Source organism: Macrobrachium nipponense, chromosome 13 (assembly GCF_015104395.2).
Source record: "Macrobrachium nipponense isolate FS-2020 chromosome 13, ASM1510439v2, whole genome shotgun sequence".
Lineage (NCBI taxonomy): Eukaryota > Metazoa > Arthropoda > Malacostraca > Decapoda > Palaemonidae > Macrobrachium > Macrobrachium nipponense.
In genome coordinates, this window is record NC_087206.1 from 26,045,603 (window position 1) to 26,068,078 (window position 22,476).

Genomic DNA, 22,476 nt, shown 5'->3' on the forward strand with positions numbered 1-22,476 from the left:
TTTCCCATGCATTCCTCCAAAACAGAGCCAGCCTGGCTCCACTGGTGCATGAAGAACCGAGCTTTCATTTGGAAGGTTTGTTAACCTTGGCCGAGGCCTTAGACTGAGGTCGCAAATTCGACTTCGGCCAAAAGAACGCGCTTGGGTTTTCTCCCTCGAAAAGGCGCTTGGGCCAGAGGAGAAACCGAAGGAACAGTCTCCAAAGGAGCTTTAGGTCTCTTAGTAGACTGTGCCAGTAAATCCGAAGTAGATTTCTTATCTAGCGCAGACGAAATTGACAACACTACATCATCTGGAAAGAGGTTATCTTGGAAAGAGGTTATCTTTCACAAAAGGAGCAAACAGAGAGCAGACTTCTGTTGGGAAGTAACCCTTTTAGAAGCAAAGGAGCACCAAAGTTGCCTTTTCTTAAGGGTACCAAAGGCGATGAGCGACGCTAACTCATCACCATCCATCCCTAATGGGATTTAGTCCGCACAGGACAAGAACACCAATCCAATCCTCCGCTAACTCCTGAGAAAGAGAATGGACAGTCTTTGATCTTGGCCGCTAAAGCGCCAATAGTCCAATCAAGGAAGCTAAAGACTTCCAAAAGTTTAAATTGATTCTTTACAACGTGGTCCAACTCAGGCGCTGTAAAGAAAACTTTCGCTGCGGCGAAAGCAGATCTTCTAGAGGAGTCGATTTAAACTGGAGAAGTCTCCCTGGGAGGAGGCAGAAAACTCCCAGAGAAGGAGCTTCCCAGTTACATAAAACCTATACCTCTTACGAAGCAACTTAGAGGGAGGGTAAGCAAAAAGAGCCTTCCCTAAGTTTCTCTTCATAGACATCCATTTCTCCGTCTCTTTCCAACGAATGTCCTAACCGCTTTAGATAGCACAAGTTTTGGGAGGAGAGGGTCTGAAGTTTTTCCTCCTCATCAAAAAAAGTCGAAGTTCGGGAGCGCGAGCCGCTTTTCTTTCTCAAAATAATCTGGGATTAAGATACCAGAAGAAAATCTAAGGAGACCGTGAAAATAACACGAGAGGTGATGTGAATCCTCCTCCTCTACTTCTTCCTCATTCTCCGATACCGCCGAAGAAGTAGACGGGACTACAACAACGGATCTGAATGGTTTCGAACCACCCTTGGACTCATTCATCCAGTGGTTTAACATCTCTAACTGCTTGCGCAAAGGCGCCAGAGACAGAATCAAAAACAGTTAACGTAGGCTTGGAAGAGCCTAAATGTCAGCAGGAGACGGAAAAACTACTTGCGCCTCGCTCGGAGCCGCCGAAAATCGAGGCGCAAACAGGCGCATCAGGCGTAACAGACGAGAAAGCGCCTAAAGAAACACCCTTAGAAACTGCTAGCTACAGCGCTAAAACACAATCTCTACTAGTAGATGGAGCCGAAAAATGGCACAGATTGAGGCGACGAACGAGGCCGCTAACGGCCGAGGCGCAACACTACTCTCAGGCTCCTACTACCGCTTGACTGGAGGAGGCGAAGAATCAGCGCCTGAACGCGCCTCTTTAAGGGACGCGAAACGGGCTGCAATCTCGCCAAGAGCGCCGTGCGACCGGAGACGAATCGCTTGAATCATTCAAAAGGCACCTAACCGCAACACCTTTCCAACGCTTAACCGAGCCCTGTTGAGGAGCAACAGGATCAACAAGAGAGGCGGCCTGTATTGTCGGGGCAAATCCCGATCGGACTCCCTTGGACTTACCGGTATTATTCTCCCCGGTGCGGGGGAGCTGGACAGTGACCTTTGTCTAGGAGACGTGTCAGGACAGACAGATGCACCCTCAACTACACTCTTACCTGAAGCCGCTTTCTCCAAAAAACGTCTTAACCGAATTACCAAGTTGCAAAACCGTATTCGCTAATACCAAAAATTTCTGATCTAACCTCGATTCCAGACTGGCAATGGTGTCGGAAGAAACTACACGGGAAGCCGGAGAAGTGGGATTAGTAGAGGAAGGATGTGTAGTTAAAGGAGACATAACAATTTGAGGAGAAACAGAAGGAACAGATGTATCGCAAGATGAAGCAGAGCTAAGCCTACTTTCCCTAAGCGCTGCTTTTTCTAATTCTGTCTTTAGCTAATTTCTCCCGAGTATGAACTAAAAAAACTTCCATTGAGAATCAGTCCAATCACTACACTCGTTTACATGTTCGATCTGCTGAACAAAACCTGTCCCTACACTTAACACATTTAGTGTGAGAATCATACTCTAACTTGGATAATCTAGTTTTACATCCTGAGATGCAAAACCTAACTCCTGACGGACTAGAATCCGACATGGCAACGCCTAAATAATAAGCAAAATAAAAAAACAACAAACGCCAAAAAAGAGTACTTCACCAATTCCGAAGATCAAATCCACAAGAAAAAAAAAAAAAAAAAGCGAAGCAAAGTCATCCAACCGCACCGACCACGATGTTCACCGGACGCCGGCAGGAGGAAAAGAATTGGATCCACCTGGGCAGTTGTACCTGGTTCTCCCGCGAATGGAGGGAGACGACGTCATCACCACCAGTGTTGGCGACGCCTACGCGCTAAATTTGAATTTAGTATCCTGCCGCTCGTGGAAATCACGGCTGTATAATTGTTCGGTAAGACACTACAATAAAACTGAGCTTTCTGGTACAGTCGTTCCTATTCTCCCGCTAGTGGGAGGAGTCACCTACACAACGGTTTGAAGTGTTACATACAAAATTTTGAATTCAAGCTGCTGTATAAGTGGAACTTATGGTTATGTAATTAATTGGTAAGTTACTTATAACATCAATTTTAAAAGAAATAAAGTTAAAAAAATTTGTAAAATCTCAAGAATGGGAATCTAGTTAATCATCACTCACAACCCAAAGTGGTTTCTCTAAGGTACTGTCTTTAGCACAGACAATAGTAGTAAAAGCATATTTTATACTATGGTATAGTACAGTTATTGCATTTGGCAATTCATGACTTCCTAATTTCTAAAAGAAAAATGAAACTATGACTATTAAGATGAGTACGTTATCTTACCTCATAACTGTCGAGTTAGAAAAAATTCTTGAATATCCTAAATATGCAGCGATATGAGCAACTGTCCAAGTAGGATTATCACGAGTTAGATCACAAATTGTCTGAAGAGCCTGTTGATTGACTACTTCATAAGGCATGTGTTGTGCCAGAGGTGGGAGAACATCCTTCAATGTCACAAAACGAATCTGAGCCTCAGAGGAGTCTGATACCCGGAAGAGGCTGCAAAAGATAAGATAAAGCACATGAATACTAATGGAAATATCATTTTGTAAAATTCTATTATCATCACCATCAAAAGACTTACAAAACTTGACTAGACTCAAACTGTATTACATAGTAGTTTAACCAAGGAAATCTCTTAATTCTTACTAATCAAGCTCTACCTTCTCTGATTAAAGCATTCACTTATTGTATAATTCATTCATTCCTCATACTCCAGCTACTGTGCTGAAGAATCAGGAGTACCTCCTGGTAGTTTTCAGTTTAATAAAAAAAATTCACACAAAATAACAAAAAAGAAAATAACATCTTCACAAATAATAGAGCTGAGAATTTAGGATAAGTGGAACAGTAAAACTATCTTATAATAAGAATGGTTCATCGAAGGAGATGGTAATGTAATCCTAAGAGATGTAGGTATTGTTATTAATCATATAACAATCACAGGTCCTTAAATTGGCCAAAGCTACCACCTAATTCATTTTCATTTCCCCTATAGTCACCCTGAAGGTGATGAATGGGGATATTTTAAAGTTCACAGAGTAATGGGTATAAATATATTGTCCTAAGCAATGCCAATATACTGATACATGAATATTAACACAGTAATACAGTTACTGAAACCATACAAACCTGAATGCCTTATGAGAGAGTCATCCACTGGCTTGTGTAAGAGAAGTTCATAATTATTATTTTTTGTTGGCCCATAGAGTTACAAGGGAGGTCCCCCTCACGGCATACAATCTGGAAGAAAACAAAAATGATAAGTAAATGTAAATTAATCATTCATCCATAAAGAAATTTTAAAAATTAAGAAATATAAATCACCTTCTCCAAAAGTTTTTCACAAGACAATTCTACACCTGAAATAAAAAAGCAATGTTAAACATTTCTGTTAGAGTACTACTTACAAATGACAGTAATCATGACAAAACTTCCTGAAGGAATTTAATAAAATTGAATGCAGCATACTAAATACTTTTTTTTAAGTGAATTGACTTCCTATCTTGGCTTGAGAAAAGCCACTTCATAACAGCAATTATTAACAGCAAACAAATTCTTTGCAACAAGACAGTCTTGAATGTTTTGTTTAACTGTGTGCCAAAAAACAGGCTCTCCACTAAAATTCTCCCATAATGTCAATTTGATATAAGAAGTGATGACATAAACTCCAAAGGAAAAAGTTTTCAAGTTAAAACCGAACAATTCCAATATTTCAAATTGGTATAAACAACTTTTTACATATGCCTTATTAGCAAAGCTGATATGGGATGAAAAATTAAAACTCAAAAGCTCAATAAGACAGTTGGCTACTAAAGCAACTGCCAACAGATAGGCACCAACAGTCTGAGAACAAACTTTCCTAAGACTTAATCTACCCGAGATGGTCACTATATAATAAAACCATGGAATAGCCTTTAAAGAACAGCAAGATAATTCACAGTAAAATATAATTTAAGTACACTGGTTAGCTAAGTCACTCACAGTGTGTAAGAAAGGCCTGGCACAAAAACAAAATACATATGCGTATACTATGATGTAGCGGAACCTGGAACTTACCAAATATCAAAAAGAAGACTAATTAGCACCACCATGATATGCCATAAGACAGACTAAATTCTTAGGGACAAAAAAGTATATACTACTGTACTCTAAATATATTTGGCCATAAAAAACAAAACTAAAGACATGGACAAATTCAATTTATAAAGTATGACAAAACATTATTTGCACAGTCAAAATACACTTGTAAAAGAATTTACAATTCACAATACCAGTATTGAAGTATAATGTTCCTAAATGTGTTCAGCATAACATAATGATAAGTACCAAACTTTTTCCCATCTGGTCCAAATCTCCATAGCATTTTGTCTCCTATCCAGACTGCACATTAGATGTCAATATGTAGGTAATTGAGGCTGTATATTCATGCGATAAGTAGGGGAGAAAAACAGGTCATCTGAAAATTAATGGATATGGATGCAGAAAGTAGGCTAGTAGTATGGGTATTTTCTGTCCAACCATAGAGGGAAAATCATAAGTAAAATTATTAGTAAAGACAATTATGATTTTATCACCATTGTCTCCATTTTGAACAAATTCTGAAAGCAAGTCCTGTAATCATGATATGATGGTTAGGTACATCCTGTTTCTGCTTAGAATAACTTGGTCATACATCCTGTTTCTACTTGGAATAACTTGGTCATACATCCTGTTTCTGCTTGGAATAGCCTAGTCTTAGATCCTATTTCTGCATGGAATAATCTAGTTAAAGTCATGTATCTGTCTGACTGTGGTCCACTTTGACCATGTCGAGGACTGAATTCATAAATTTAATGTTAGTTGGTTTTCTTTGGGCCATTTCAGTTTCTCTCCTCTTTCCCTACTTGTTACTGGTTGACTTCTTTCAGTTTATGTACAAGTCTTCTAACCACACTTTCCTTCTTTTTCCTCTCCTCAAGAGGCACACAACCTCTCCCTTCCCTCTGTAAACAGGATTATGTGCACTTGGTACGTCTTTCCAACAGGGTGCTATGACTCAAGTAAAGTGGAAGGTATTACATATCCATATGAACGGATGATATTCATTCTATGCAATAAAAGAAACTTAAAATTTCCAAATACATAGTTGAAAATTCTAACATTATAAATCATATATGTATATAATTGTCAAATATGCAAAATCAGGTAAAATCATGGAATATGCTCAAACAGTACCAAGAAATAGCAAAGAACAGTAACTAAAAGAATTAATTAAATTAATGTATCTTAATACAATAAAGTGATACTTACTGAGACTCTTGTGAACTGTGAAATTCCAACTTCAGTGACAGTATTCCCAGATGTCCCTTCAGAGCCAATCAAAGTCTTGAAAAGATTTCCAAGGAATGCCATATTCTGGAAATGAAAGTTGGGAATATTAAAAAAATGATATTGTAATGATACAATTAAGTTTGTTCATACTTACCTGGCAGATATATATATAGCTGTATTTTGCCGAATCCGACAGAAATTTAAACACTTACTTCACACGCAGTGGGAGTCAGGTGGTTAGTAACCCATTCCCGCCGCTGGGAGGCGGGTATCAGGAATCATTCCCATTTTCCTATTTCATAATTTTTTATTTCCACGTCTCCTGAGGGGAGGTGGGTACTTGATATATATATCTGCCCAGGTAAGTATGAACAAACTTAATTGTATCATTACAATATCATTTTGTTCATGAAACTTACCTGTCGATATATATATAGCTGAATCCCACCTTTGGTGGTGGGAGTAGACAGAATAGAAGATTTTAGGAAACATATATATGCAGATAATTGATATCTTGATTCCTTACCTGTTAGCATCAGCTGACTTCGTGGTTACTGCCGCGTAAGTCTGCTTGTGCTACTAGAGTTGCCAGCGGAGGTAGAGACCTATATAGCTGGTGCACTCCAGATGATCTGTCAACAGGGGCGAGACCACGACGTGACTAGACCATAGACCATACAAATGAGGGCAACGAAGTAAAAACCCAAACCACCTGGCGTAGCCTAAAACCAAAAGTATCCCACATAGACTAAGCTAATGGAAGGGAGATCCGCCTCAGGCGGTCACCCCACAACCATAACACAGTTAAAAACTCACCTAAACCAAATTAAAGGATAGGATGAGCGCTACCTCCTGCCCCAAAACAGTGTCTGCAGCGACGTATGGTCCTAGCGAGTAACAATTTTCGTATGTTGCTTTCACCTCCCGCAGGTAGTGTGAAGCGAACACCGAATTGCTTCGCCAATAAGTGGCGCTCAAAATGTCTTTGATTGCCATATTTTTGTGAAACGCCACCGAAGGTAGCAATAGCCCTCAACTCGTGGGCTTTTCACTTTCAGAAGTTCCATGTCACTCTCACCACACTTTTCATGGGCTTCCTTAACCGTACTCTTAAGAAGAACGCCAGTGCATTTTTCGACATCGGAAGATCTGGTTTTTTCACAGAGCACCACAAGTTCTCCGAAGAACCTCTGCATGCTCTGGTTCTCTGCAAGTAAAACTTGAGAGCCCTGACAGGACACAGGACTCTCTCAGCTTCAGGTCCCACCTAGCTACGACAACCCTTGATCTCGAACGTTCTCGGCCAAGGGTTGGAAGGGTTTCTCGTTCTTTGCCAAGAACGTAGGACTTAAGGAAACAAACAGCACTATGTTCCTTGAACCCAATATGCTTGCTTATGACTGAATTTCGCTAACCCTCTTCGCCGTCGCCAGAGCGGTTAGGAAAATAGTCCATCTTAGTAAGTTATTCCTAAGCGAAGCTAAATGGAGCGGTTCAAATTGACTCGACATGAGGAACTTCAGGTACCCACGTCTAAGTTCCACGATGGTACCTTAGGTGGCAGGACAACTTTCACGTCTCAAATGATCTAATGAGATCATGAATGTCTTTATCATTCGCCAAGTCGAGTCCTCTATGTCTGAAGACCACAGAAAGCACGCTTCTGTAGCCTTTAATCGTGGGAACGGCTAGTTTCGCTTCTTTCCTAAGGTGAAGAAGGAAATCTGCTATCTGGCTCACAGAGGTTGAGGTGGAGGAAATGCCCTTCCTTCTGCACCAACTTCTAAAGACAGCCCACTTTGATTGGTAAACTGCGGCTGAGGAAGGCCTCCTTGCGTTGGCAATCGCTGTTGCCACAGGTCTTGAAAACCCCTCGCTCTGGCCAACTTCTTGATAGTCTGAACGCAGTCAGACCTCAGAGCGGGGAGGTTTTTGTGGTACCTCTCGAAGTGGGGCTGTCTGAGTAGATCTTCCTTAGGGCAGCGCCCTCGGGAACGTCTATTAGGAAGGACATCACCTCCGTGAACCAGTCGGCCGCTGGCCAGAAGGGGGCGATGAGGGTCATTCTCGTCCTTCTGATGCAGCGAACTTCCTCATTACTTCCCGAGTATTTTGAATGGGGGAAAAGCGTACACGTCTAGTCCCGCCCAATTCCACAGTAGGGCGTCTACTGCCACTGCTCCCGGGTCCAGAACTGGGGAGCAATACAGCGGAAGTCTCTTTGTTCGGGAAGTTGCGAAAACGTCCACGTGAGGACCTCACAGCTTCCAAAGCGCCTGGCATACTTCCTGATGAAGGGTCCATTCCGTCGGCAGAAGCTGTCCTTGCCGACTGAGAAGGTCCGGCTCGCACCGTTTTCCACGCCTGACACAAACTTGTCAGGATCGTGACGTTTTGCGCCTTGCGCCCACATCATGGATATTCCGCGCGATGACGAACAGAGAATGAGAGTGGGCGTTCCCCCGTTTCCTGAGGTATGCCAAGGCTGTGGTGTTGTCCGAGTTTATCTGCACCACTTTGCTGGAGACTTCCTCCTCGAAGAAGAACCTCAGAGCGAGGTAAACCGCTGAGAGTTCTTTTAGATTGATGTGCCAGGGACAACCTGTTACCCTCTCCAGGTGCCTGACACTTCTCTCCCTCCCAGTGTTGCTCCCAACCGGTGGAGGACGCGTCGGAGAACAACACTAGGTCGGGGTTCCGAAGCTTGAGCGAAAGACCTTCCGCAAGCTTCTTTGGATCAACCACAATTGAGGTGCTTTTTTACTTCCTCCGTCAAACACACCTCTTCTAGATCCTGTTTGCGAGACCAATTGCTCGAGAGGAAGAACTGAAGTGGTCGGAGGTGCAACCTTCCCAGAGAAAACAAACTTCTCCAGTGAGGAAATGGTCCCCAGCAGACTCATCCATTCCCTCACCGAGCATGTTTCCTTCCCCAGAAAGGCCGACACTTTGTCCAGGCATTCGGAGTTGTCGCCTGGGACGGAAAAGCCCACGAAAGCCACTTGAGTCCATCTGAATCCCCAGATAGACTAAGGATTGAGAAGGAGGTCAGATGCGACTTCTCGAGATTCACCAGAAGTCCAGGGGACTTCGCTAACGACAGAGTCGTGTGCAGGTCCTTCAGACACCTGTCTGGCGATGAGGCTCGAATAAGCCAGTCGTCTAGGTAGAGAGAGATCCTTATATCCGCAAGATGGAGCACCTCCCGCAACGTTCTTCCTCAGAACGGTGAACACCATCGGCGCCGCTGAGACCGAAGCAGAGTGCCCTGAATGGAAAATCTTCCCTTCAGGACAAACCGCAGGTATTTCCTTGAACGGGGATGGATGGGGACGTGAAAGTATGCGTCCTGAAGGTCTAACGAGACCATCCAATCCCCCGGTCTTAACGCTGCAAGCACGGATTGAGGTGTCTCCATCTTGAAACTTCTGCTTGGTCACGAAGCGATTCAGACTGCTGACCATCCAGAAACAGGGCGCCACCCCCCTGGACTGCTTCGGCACTAGGAACAGACGGTTGTAGAAACCCCGGAGAACTCCGGTCGAAGACTTGTTCCACTGCCTGCTTCTCGATCATTTGATCTAATAGATCGTGAAGCACTTTCTGTTTTTCTCCCTGATACGACGGAGACAAATCTTTCGGTGTCGAAGCCAGCGGGGGTAACGACAGAAAAGGAATTCTGTACCCCTTCTTGACGATGTCCAGAGACCAAGCGTCGGCACCTCTCTCTTCCCAGGCTTCCGCGAAATGTAGAAGTCTGGCTCCTACCGGTGTCTGAAGGACTTCCCTCTCACTTCTTGCTCTTGGAAGGAGCGGGGAGTCTTGCCTCTGAGAGAGCCTCTTCCTCGAGGGGCTGGCTTCGAGAGGAAGAAGCGGGTCGAAAGGGCTTCGACTTCTTCGAAGCAGAGGACCCAGAAGCCGAAGCAGTAGCAGGCTTCCTAGAAGACTGAGCCAGAAGGTCTTGAGTTGCTTTCTCCTGGAGACTGGCCGCTATGTCCTTAACCAACGACTGGGGGAAGAGATGTTCTGAGAAAGGCGCGAAAAGAAGCTCCGCTTTTTGCGCTGGTGAGACTGATTTTGCAGTGAAATTGCAAAAAAGTGCTCTTTTCTTAAGCAGTCCCGTGCTGAAATGAGCAGCCAATTCCTCAGAACCATCCCTGACGGCCTTGTCCATGCAAGACAATACACGGACAGCTCCCCCAGAGTGATGGAATCAGAACAAAACTCCTGGACCTGGCATCCAATACCCCCAGGCACCAGTCAAGAAAATTAAAAAACCTCTAGCGTCCTGAAGAGGCCTTTAAGGTGAAAGTCTAACTCGCTATGTGTCCAAGCGGACTTTCGAGGAAGACAAAAAAGATCTTCTGGTGGCGTCTACAATGCTACCAAAGTCTCCTTGAGCTGAGGCTGGAAGCTTAACCCCGACGTTTTCTCCCGTCTCATACCACATACCCGCCTTGCACCAAGTCTTGAAGGTGGTAAAGCGAAAGAAGTCTTGCCCGAAGCTTTCCTCTTTTCCATCCAATCATGGACCTTCCTAAAAGCTTGCTTCGTAGAAAGCGACTTCTTATCTCTATCAAACAAAGCCCGAGATCTTAGCAGCTTTGGAAGACGAAAACTGAGAGGGAGGAGTACGTGGAGCTTCAGGTTGGAAGTGTCTGCAAAGGCTGGACTGAAGTAAAACGAGTCAAAACCTGTAGTCCGTCGAAACTGGAGCCAACTGCTGTTCTTCGTCCACTTCGACGAAAGCGTCACTAACTTCCTCTTCAGACACTGGAGAAGTCGGAGGAAGTAAAGAAGAGTCCCGAGCTTTCTCAAAAGAGAAAGAACGGCGAACAGGAAGAGTTCCCGCCTCCGCTTGTGCTTGCGGAAGTGGAAAAACTGACGTCCAGTATGCGCGCGTTTTGCGTCCGAAGCCAATCTACTGGCGCCGACAGAAGCGCGCTCAAACTCCACAGGTGTACACCTGGCGTCCACTTGTGCGCGCGGGGTGTCCACAGTGCGCGCCGAGCGGTCCATGATGCTCGCCGAGCGTCCACTGATGCGCGCCGAGCGTACATGGATGCGCGCCGAGCGTCCACTGGTGCGCGCCGAGCTGTCCACTAACACTCGCTGAGCGTCCACTGGCGCTCGCGAAACTTGCACCGAATCACCTTCGGCGTCCACTAACGAGCGTTTGACTTTCGCAGAAGCGCGTTCTGCATCTAAGGAAACTCGCTTCTTATCCCAAGTTTCGTATCAGCGGAAAGAACCGCTTCACGAGAGCGAGAAACGAATTTCTCGCCTCCTCTAGAAAGTTGCTGGGGAGCAGGACTAACTCTAGAGGGAGACTCAAACGGAGAGAGAGACGACGAGCGAGGAGAGGGAGAGGGAGAACGCCTCGACCTCTTCACAGGAAGGTTGTCATCCTTACGGCGACGTGGAGCAGTCTTACTCGAAGGAAAAACATCTCGAAGCTGCTGCTGAAGAGACTGAAGAATCTTGCTTGTAGGTGAAGCCTCCTTTTCTGGGTGGGGAGGGGCTGATCCTGTGAGCAGAAGAGCGGCGAGGGGACGCCTTCTTGCTACTCCCAGGAACCGCGCTTCACGCACTTTAGAGCGACTTCGGCGTCGAAAGAAACATCTAGGGCAGACTCCGCCTCGACGAATCCTTACGCTTCTTCTGCGGAGGAAAAGAAACTGCAAACTCACTATCAGGCGACGAGCAAAGTTCCGGAGAACAACTTGGACGTGAAGCGTCCCGAACACGAGCCGTCCTTTTCAGCGGACGTGATGCGGCATGCGAGCTCCACCCCTTGCGCGGGGAGGAAGCTTCAGAAGAAGAAAAGCACTCCTTGAGGAGACGTGCACGCGCACGCTCCTTGGCAGTCTGGGTATGTTCGTCAGAAGCTGCCGAAGGCACGCCAGATCGGTGGGGGTTCCTCGTAACCCTCCTTCGACTTTCGACATGCTCTCTCCCCGTAATCTGGGAGTCAAGCAGAGGTCTAGGTCTAGAGGCGAAATGAGGGCCGATCTGACGCACCCTCCACTACACAAGGGGCACTTTCACTGCACTTTTCTTCACTTTTGCTCCTCCAGAGCTAACACTTTTGATTCTAAGTTACGAATCGATTCAAGAATTAGCGATAGCGTATTACCTTCTACCGACACTGTCTCAGGGGCCGGAGGCAACACTACAGGGGTAGGAGCATAATCTACAGAAGGAGGGTTAGCAGGAGAATAATTTAAATCTTGCCTACCTGAAACACTCCTGGAGGAAGACCTCCTTAACCTATCTCGTTCAAGCTTCTTAAGATAGGATTCATACGCCTTCCATTCCGACTCTGTTAGACTTTCACACTCCTTACAACGACTTTCAAACGTACATTCATTCCCCCTGCACACTTTACAAACAGAATGGGGGTCTACTGAAGCTTTCAGTAGCCTACCTCTACATTCAGCCATCGAACAAAATCTAGCGCTAGTAGAACTAGACCCTGACATCTTGAACAAAGAAAATTCAATACCAAAATCAATTCAAACCAAAGTCAACGTGTGCCAAGCCACCGATCCAATTCAGATACCCAAGAAAAACCAAAAAGGGATACTCAAGTAGCTAGTAAGTTTCCAAAAATCTGGACGGAGGTGCTGCAAAACAGGTGTTTCCAGCACCGGCGACAGAAAAATTATGAATAGAAAATGGGAATGATTCCTGATACCCGCCTACCCACGCGGCGGGATGGGTACTAACCACCTGACTCCCACTGCTGTGTCGTAAGTGTTTAAATTTCTGTCGGATTCGGAAAAATACAGCTATATATATATCTGACAGGTAAGTTTCATGAACAAAACTACAAAAGTTATATTCCAATAAACAAAAAAAGTTGCAAAATGGTGCCAATAAAGAATGAATTAGAAATGATACAGAAAAAAAAACTGCAGATACATTTGATCAGTACTCAGACTATTTTGGTACTAAAATCTCAAAGGTGCAATACTTACAACCATAATCTCAAATCTAACCCAACCAAGCATAACTATGTGATCCAAATATTTTCCTTCAAACCCTTCATTTCTCTCCACTGCCCCATCCCTCTATTCAGTGACTAGTTATCTTTCCTAATTCAAAACATGGAGCTGCTAAAGTGAATTTGATTTTTTCTCTTTTTTTAATAAACTTCAAATACAATTTACATTAATGTTAATGTACTTCAATATTCATAATATTTTGTTTGCGGCCTTCTTCACTCACTTTCACATCCTATTATTCTGAGGCATGCAATGCTAACTAGAAAACCAATTATCTTTGGTGGTAATCCATAAGAAGAGTATACATATCAGGACTGTCTTTGGCAGAAAAACTTTTTGGCATCACGAACTATATCCAAATTATCACACTAGCTATCTAACTCATGTTATGGGTACCTCAGGCATGTGTTAGTGAATAAGTTAGTGCAGGTAAAATTAAATTGGTTCTCATACTTTTTTCCTTCTTTATTCAAGAGCATAACTAATAAACAACAACAATTATACAGTATTGGTATTAAGGCATGGTAAACCACAATTATCATGTTATGTCTTTTGGTGCATTTCTACAGTTATAAAGTACTTCATTCATGTGTGTGTTATGCTCACAACATGTTGCATTTTTTTAAGTTGATAAGAGTGAATATCAATATTATACCTGTACACAAAAGTAGCAATATGAACATTATTTAAGCAATTTCCATTTTCATTGTCGTCTGATTGGACATATTCTATGATAATTAAAATTCTTAAAAACAACTTTACTATACCTATCCCACCATATGTTTGAATAATAGTGATAATAATATAGTCCCTGAGTTAAGTGCAGAGTAGAGAAGTGGCTACAATATGAGAATAATCAAAGTAATAAGATAATGGTGCTATTTTAGTGGCAGTCTACCAACAGCACTACTGGACAGATGGAAAAAAAACTGAAATAGGATGTTATTATTGTTGGATGTAAGCTGCCTTTTCGGGGTGGCGAGTGGAACAGTCAGACGCAGTGGCAGGAAAATTGCTTCTCTCACTGTTCACTACGGCAAGATGTCAACTTTACTAGACCACACCTACTTTGCTACTAAGCTACGTGTTACTTCATTACACGTAAGTATATCAGTATATACTTTTAATTTTTATAAAGTCAATACATTAATGTTGCCATATTGAACAGCAAGAGAAGCAATTTTCCCGCCACTGCGTCTGGCTGTTCCATTCGCCACCCCGAAAAAGGCAGCTTACATTCAACAATAATAACAATATCCTATTTCGAATATAAACGGTGTAATTCGCATACAGTAAATTATTAAAACTCTTTTCATTTGCAAACGTACACCCAGATATCCTTTTATTTCCCTAAGATTTACCCATAGCATAACTATTTAAAGCCCGGGACACAGTGTTACCAATCGCAAACACCATAGGAGGGTGGACACATGGAAAAAACCGAGTATAGGTATCTTACGCTTATGATATCTAGGTTGTGTATTTTGTTTATGTTTTTACATTCATTCCAATGGGACTGGTACCATCTAAATATGGAGAAAATTCTGCACACTAGTCGAGCCTATGTCTCCCACTGTTGGCTAGGCCTATAAACTAGTTGCTGAGATGTTGGAATGATGAGCACCTTAGCTACAGGATAAACAAACGCAGACAATCCATTGTCATCGCACTGGCCAGGCCTTATTAACTTGATATTTAATTGGTGAAAAAGAGTACAATTACAACTTTAAGTACACTATTCAAAAGATTGAAGTTTCATCAACATAATGTGATATATGAAAGCCCATACGAACTAAAATAAGCATGTGAGCTCTTCGTAAAATATGTTTTCATGGCAGTTTTGAAATCCAATATGGCGGCAATCGCGTGGCTGGCCGTTCTAACCACAGACAATCCAGCATCTTTCCCAGGCTTCCCAGCACTCATTTGAAGAATGTTAGCGTATATATGTAACGTTTATTGATCTTACTCAAGATTGCAGTTGTAATCAGCACAATAAAACAACATTTTGTTGCCTATATATTATTGAAAGTAAGAAACTTTTTATTCCCGGGGTCATGGTTTGAACTGAGTTCATTTTTACCTTGTAATCAGTGGTTTTATCCTCACTGCCATCACAACTGAAACTCCAGTGCTTATTTGATTGTAATTATACACATTTTGGTCTTAATTCACTCCAGATTGCACTTGAACCACATTGCTGTTCCTGGTTCCTAAGCACTCACTCCACAAACACAGTTACGAGTAGCAAACGACTACATGTTTATGAGGTGCAAAGTTTTATTCCCTTAATTGTTTACTTTACTCATTATTTAGTTTAACTTTACTTCAAATTGTTTATTTAATTCAAGTCTATAATCCCGTTTCTGCAACCAAATTAACCCGGAAAAATTACAGATATTTCTGAAGTACGAGCAGACGACGGCAAAACGGCTCATCGTTGCCAATCTAGTTTGCTTCACACATACGCCAATGCATTTATAAACAGTTTCCATGAATTCTAGTTGTCATAGTAATGCAGTAATGATAAAATTGGTGTAATATGTATATATACTACAAATAGATACGCTAATTTCACTTATTGCCCCGGTTTTGTGTAAGTCTTATACCCAGATTGGAGGGTAAACACATACCAATTGACAACACTGATAAACAATTGAAGAGGGCAAAACGGTGCAAAGAATGCCGTAGTCCCCTTGAATAAGTACGAAATAGTTACTGGTTAGAGGTCGGGTTTGCGATTGTTGTGATGAAAGTGCCCCAGCATCTATGGGTACAAGTGGTGTGCGGATTTAGCACAGGAAATGGGAAGTTTGTTGACACAAGCGACTCCGCAAACATCGAGATGGCGTCAATCTTCTAAACTTTTTTAATTGTAAGTAAAAATTTCGAAAGCGTTTTGGGGTAGTGTGCACTGCGTTGGCCAAACTTTTCATTACCCTCTGTTTAAATCTTAAAATATGGCCTTAATTTCTAACTTTGGAGAAAATGTTTACTTCGAAAGGAGAGTAGATGTCTTGGTAGATCTAGGGTACTTATCCGCGGCGGCCTAGATTATGGCAGTTGCAGTTTTTCTATGCAGTTTTACCTCCTGAACAAGAATTTTAAGTAATATTTATTCAGACGACTGTAATTAACCCCCCAGAGGCCAGTACTAAACACGGCGAAATACATTGGACGGCCCCCAATCCCTAGTGGATGTCATCTCCGCAGTTACGTTCCTTGCAGTCAGTATGGACTGCTTCTGTAGAAATACCGAGGTCTTGAGCTCCTGCTATCACCACCAACAACTCATGACTGATGACCATCTCCGGTGTTGGGACGTGTTAAAGTACTTTTTCGGAAGGTGGCCAAAACCGCAGTAGTCGGTGAGTTGGCCAGTACACTTGGTTGTTTACCCTAACTTTTATGTGTTTTAGCCTGCCTACCTATGTTGGCTAGGATATGTTATCGTATATAGGTAATAAAGCTGCAGCCCCTCTAGTTTGGTAACTACTAGCCTGCCAGTTTAGGCCTACGTAAGCCTAGGTAGGCCTATTTATTTTCAGACTCAATCATCTAGCCTAGCTAAATTAGAAAAGATTAGCTAGGTAGCCTAGCTAATTGGAGTTTCCAAGTTCTGTTTGAAACCAAAATATCTTACCACCACCTAAATTAGTACTAGCTAGGTCCAGTAAAGGAAAAAGTTAGGAGCGGTGGTTGACCTAGCGGTGCCGATGAAACGTATTTGCTGGATACGTACCACAGAAATGGGTGTACCTATAGAAACGTTCTAAACACATCAGGTGTCATAAAAACGTTCTCAGTTACGGTTTCTGGAAGACCTAAAGAATCTAAGCATGTATACCTATATTTGAGCAAAATATACCCCAATGTTTTCCATATAGACGCAATCGGCCGTACAATAAAGAACCTACCCAAAGTCACTTCCCTGTTGCATGTCATTCAACGAGCATTAGGAGTTGACTCACTCATCGTGATTAGCACGATGACGTACCTACTAGCTAGGTAGCTACCTAGCTTACATTTATGAAGATAAGCTAACTAGTAAGCTATGGGTCATGTGTTTTTTAATATCTACAAAATCAGAACCTACAACACATGAATAACCCAGAAAAAATATGCCAAACCGCTAAAATGCGGGAAGCATAATTACCAGCTGATGGAGTGCGGAGAGTTGTGACGGTGGAACCGATTCATGGGAAGGTTTATTTGTAAACATTCTTCAATCAGACGTGAGTATGACAGGAGAGCCTGTCGATGACTCGATCTCGATGTGAAGTTATAGGCTTGAAATGTCCCATGCTTAATTTATCGGTACTTAAGAGCAACAACTATGTTTATTCTTTGTAACAGACCAAAGGTTTATTTTATTGCTACTAGAAACCGACAACTGGCGTTATTAATAACAACGGAGAAGTCGACAGGTGAAATGTGTTACTACTAATATTGAATACGTTCGATGTTTCTGAAAATTATGGTTTTGAGTCATTCCTGAATTTCAAGAATGTTAAGTCCTTGACAATCAGACGAGTGTTTCTCTTAAGAGTCTTAATTATTTTTGTGGATATGTGTTAGATCACTGGCCTAAACGGAATGTATTGAAACAAGAAATTAATTGTGTGGCTGTTCTGCCGCAAAACTTTGACCCGTTAAGTTCTTGTTTTACTTGACTAGATGCACTCCCATATCCTTTAAAGTGTTTCATTTTAATTTTGCATCTAGTTGAATTATCTGTCTTTTGCTATACGCTAACACAGGCTGCCAAAATTAAACAACAATGCAAGTCAGTTCAAAGGAAAGTGAACAAGACAATACAGCTGTCCAAAGCTTAATCCTCTTTCGTCCCGAGCGATCAATAGCGACGTGCATGGCTTACTTAGGTGATTCTATGGCCAGGTATCTGTTAAGCGTCCGCATTTCCTACCCCACAGAAATTTGTGGAATTTTATTTGAATTTGCTTATCATTCTTTTGGTATGCACCGATCTTTTTATTAGGTATCAAATGATGGACGTGAAGTAACACGTATACATTTCTGGCGGCGTGATTAGCAATTAAACATATGGAACTGAAGAATAATGGCATTTGTCCATGATACATATATAATAAGAAAAAAAATTGTATTTTTTATCATGCCAATGAATATGTACAGAAAGATATAAAAAGATAACCTATTTACCTAAATATGAATGAATGCAATAGAATCTTTTATTAACACGTCTGCTTTTCTCTTTTGGTCAGTTTTTTACAAGCTACCATTAATGTCTTTCTTGCAAATAGAAAATATTCAATAAAGCGTTGTGGAAATCCATGTTATCGTTTATTTTTTTGTACAACTTCCTTCATAACAAAAATTTTGAAACAAGGCACAGTCTACGTCTAAAGTATAGTAAATGACTGCCGATAACTATACACGTAGTGGGGCTGCAAGACCACATGAAAGTAAGTAGTACACATGAGAATCATGCATGTGAGTGGTTGAATATTATAGTCTTTGAACGTGTATTAAGTGAGAGAGTACACGGACAAAATGTGACGTCATGAAAAAGTGATAAAAGACAGCGTAGAGTTTATTTTGATGAAATGTTGAGTTTTTAAAATAAAAGGTTAAGTACATTGAACTCATAAACTCTAAGGTCCAAGAAGAAGCCAATGACGTTACGAGAGCCAGGAAAATGTTGAAAATCGAGGAACTCTTGAACTGAATTGAATACAGAAATTAGGCCAAAGGCCGAGCACTGGGGTCTATGAGATCATTCAGCGCTGAAACGGAAATAATTGACAGTTAAAGGTTTGGAAGGTGTAACTGGAGGAAAACATCGCAGCTGCGCTATGAATCTCTTGTTAAGAGAGGGTGGAACGTAAGATGGAAGAAAGAGAATATGAAAAGAGGTACACTAAAAGGAACGAAAGTGGTTGCAGCCAGGGGCCGAAGGCACGCTGCGAGAAACTTATAGTAACGAGTTTAATTATATTACTTTAAAAGAGCATCTGCCACTTTTAAAAGACTATTTTATCTTTTCATGATTACTGTTAACTGTGGTGTATTATGACTAAGTAGTTACTGCTCACCTCAAATTCAGTGGCTTCGTGTTGTATTGGTAAAAACTGAGAGAAGAGTAGAAGCGTAATCCATGGCAAATGATTAATACTGCGTCACACCTCAGCTTCAATTTATTTGATTAAATCCGTGATCCAATTCATTTTCTTTTTTGCCAGTAAGTTTCATTTTTATCTAAATTTTCAATATTTTTCGCCGTCTGATTTTGCGTACTTTTCTGGTCATTCGTAGTTTTTTTTTTTATCTTTTTTTTATTTAATTTTAGCATAGATTACATTTTGTAGCAGTACCCTATTTGTTATGCATATCTCTGGATTCCCCCTTTTCTTGGCTTTGCTTGTGTATAATTGGCTGCAGTGAGATGGCACGTCATACAGAAATACTTTAATGATAATGATGTTTCTTGAAAAAACTATATACTTTCTTTTTCAAGTCCAGAAGTAGTATGGGGCTCGTATCTTGACAGACTCCCTGCATCTACATAGGAATAGCGCCTCAGCGGCGTGGTTGGTATGGTATTAGCGTCCCACCTCGGTGGTCGCGGGTTCGTTATCCGGCCATTCCATTGAGGAGTGAGAGATGTGTATTTTCGGTGATAGAAGTTCACTCTCGACGTGGTCGGGAAGCCACGTAAAGCGTTGGTCTCGTTGCTGAATAACCACTGGTTCCATGCAACGTAAAAGCACCATACAAACACAAACAAACAAAAAACTAAACCTAACTACCCTATATGAATGAACAGAGCAGTTCAGTCCGCTATAAAGAGTGTGTACAGAAAAATCTTAAGGGATGCAAAAAAAAAAAAAAAAAAAAAAAAAGAGAAAACTCCAGTAAGAATAAATAAACCAGCAAAATCATAGTGTTCAGAGCCTTCTTAGGTGGGGAAGCCACAGTGGAAAATCTTTCCAATAGAAGAATTTCTTGTCAGATCCGAACAACAATTCTGTAGATCTTATTTTGCATTGTGTTGGTACTGCTAGAGATTGTTAAGGAACGGATGTGCTGGTTCACTTTGTTCACTTTGTTTAGGTTTATGTACAGCCATCCAGAGGGATGAATCCTTCTCTGGCAGACCCTTTTCAAAATAAGTTGATTCTTATATTTTATAATTGTCTTTTAGTGTTTTCTCGTCAGTATCGTAGTTCCTGCAGGAGTCTTTAGTTCTTTTTAAAATTTGCTTTCTTCTTGTATGATCTCCATTTCAGGCGGTATTTTGTTGTATAGTCTCGGTGAGCAATGTTCAAATGCTCTTTCGCCTGACTTACAATTTGCTTGTTCGAGGTTCATGTAGTCTATATGTTTCATCTGCATGGCTGATCACGATATTCATTTCAGGTTAGGAGAGAGAAGTCCTTTGCACAAACTAAACTTAGAGGATGTATGTATGTATGTATGTATGTATGTATGTATGTATGTATGTATGTATGTATGTATGTATGTATGTATGATATGTAGGTGTATGTATGTATAGGATATATATATATAATATATATATATATATATATATATATATATATAAAGATATATAGATATATATATATATATATAGTGTGTGTGTGCGCGTGCGTATGCGTGTGATATGTTTGTGGTCGTGTTACGTACGAATCATCGGCTTAATTTATTTAACACAACTGAGATACTTTCGTATTGTGCACTGGCCACACGACATGGCTGGCTATGAAGAAAGAGTACCTGTATTAGACTGAGGCGTGAAATTTAATGACACAAAGTTAAATAATCATCCTTATTCATACGGTAGCCAAGTAGACTTCCACCAGGTAGAACGCTCGCATGAAACATTATCTTTAACGTTAAGTAGAAACGAACAAACAAGCAATTCTGTTCACTCAAATAAGCCGTGAAAAGCTGTGTAAAATGCTTTAAAGAGATAGATAGTTAAAAATAACTCCGGACGGATATATGAGATGATGGTCATGAATGACGGAAGAATTTATCTATTGGGTAATTTTTATTCATGACTACTGTTCTCGTTCAGTGGATGTTTTCAAATCTAAGATTTCCCATCCAATGAATGAACTGCTTTCAAATATTGCAGTGTGCACTAAGCTCCACATTGCCGGTTGATGACCTCGTCTACTAAAGATACGAGCCCAGCCAGCGCTCTCTAGAGCTGCTTGCTTCTTATACAGTCATCACTCCCCTGGTGTAATTAACTGTACTAAGATTTGCAGATCCTCTCTGTCTGTCAAAATCGCTTCGTGTAAATAAAAACGAACAAATATCATCTTGTGGTTCTGTAAGACATTCGGCTCTCTTGAATACTATGTCCTTTCCTTTAAAAAAAATCGTACAGCATTCCACCATCAAAAACGGTTTTTGTATGTAAAACGACACTTCTTTTTTCATTTAAACTGACCGGTATTTAAAAGGTTCTTAGATCTAAGGAGTGCCGTTTTCAGTCAGCGATTTTTTGACTGAATAATTAATTCGTTAATGAAGTTTGATGTTATATCGATTAAGATATTTACGCTAGGATTATGGACTGAATATCAGGTAATCTCAGACATTGATATCAGATTTCCGATAAATGTTAGGTATTGAAGTTGAGTTGCTAAAATGGCTGTTTGGCAAGTAGAGTCATCTTTGTAAGCATTATTATTACTGATGGAATGTTATTTACCGCCTATTACGTGTCTGGATTATATCGCCTTGAATTTTGTTGAAAAATGTCAACATGACCAATCTGAAGTGATCGTACTCAACTTTATATCAAATAGTAAAAATAGAAGGATGAACTTGCGAACTGGCCATTAAAAGAAGTGTTGGCGATTGTTTACGTGTTGGAGTATTACTAATGGGCTGTTGGGGGTATTTTGTCTGGACTAATTGGACAGTTTTAACCATTGTTATATAATGATACTGAGTAGATTCTTTTCAGTCAATCCGATGTGGGTAGTTGTTACGTTCAGAGCTGTGGTGAAAAGTGAGAAAAATTGTACGTTAGGTATTTTGTGCCCCCGTGATATTACATAAACTTGTTTTATGTATAAGAATAATAAATTTGTCTTGGAAGTGTACTACAAGACAAAATTTTACTTATCACTTGTGCAATCATTTTATTTTATCGTTTGGAAAAATATTCTTTCGTGTCATTCTTGTGTACTTATTTGGTCTCGCCATTTGAAAAAATATTTGATTTCACCAATAGGAAAAATATTCTTTCGTGTATTTCTTATGCGATTATTTAATTTCACCACTTGGAAAAAATACTCTTTGGCGTATCTCTTGCGCAGTTATTACATTTTGCCATTTGAGAAGATATTCTTTCTGTCTGGGAGAGGTGCATCACAAGACGGGAATGGATACCACACGAATCAGAGATACCAACATAGGATCAGC

The 22,476-nt window shown here is 41.3% G+C and overlaps 1 protein-coding gene across 1 annotated transcript in view; it reads right to left on the reverse strand.

The window, feature by feature from the left end:
• LOC135225270 (85/88 kDa calcium-independent phospholipase A2-like) overlaps positions 1–22,476 on the reverse strand; it is a 174,809-nt gene that overhangs the window by 124,054 nt on the left and 28,279 nt on the right. Inside the window, exons 2-4 of the mRNA XM_064264599.1 lie at positions 4,061–4,095; positions 3,678–3,736; positions 3,014–3,232 (exon numbers count right to left, since the gene is read on the reverse strand). Coding sequence (XP_064120669.1) covers positions 3,014–3,232; positions 3,678–3,736; positions 4,061–4,095 — 313 coding nt within the window. The remainder of the gene's footprint in view (positions 1–3,013; positions 3,233–3,677; positions 3,737–4,060; positions 4,096–22,476) is intronic.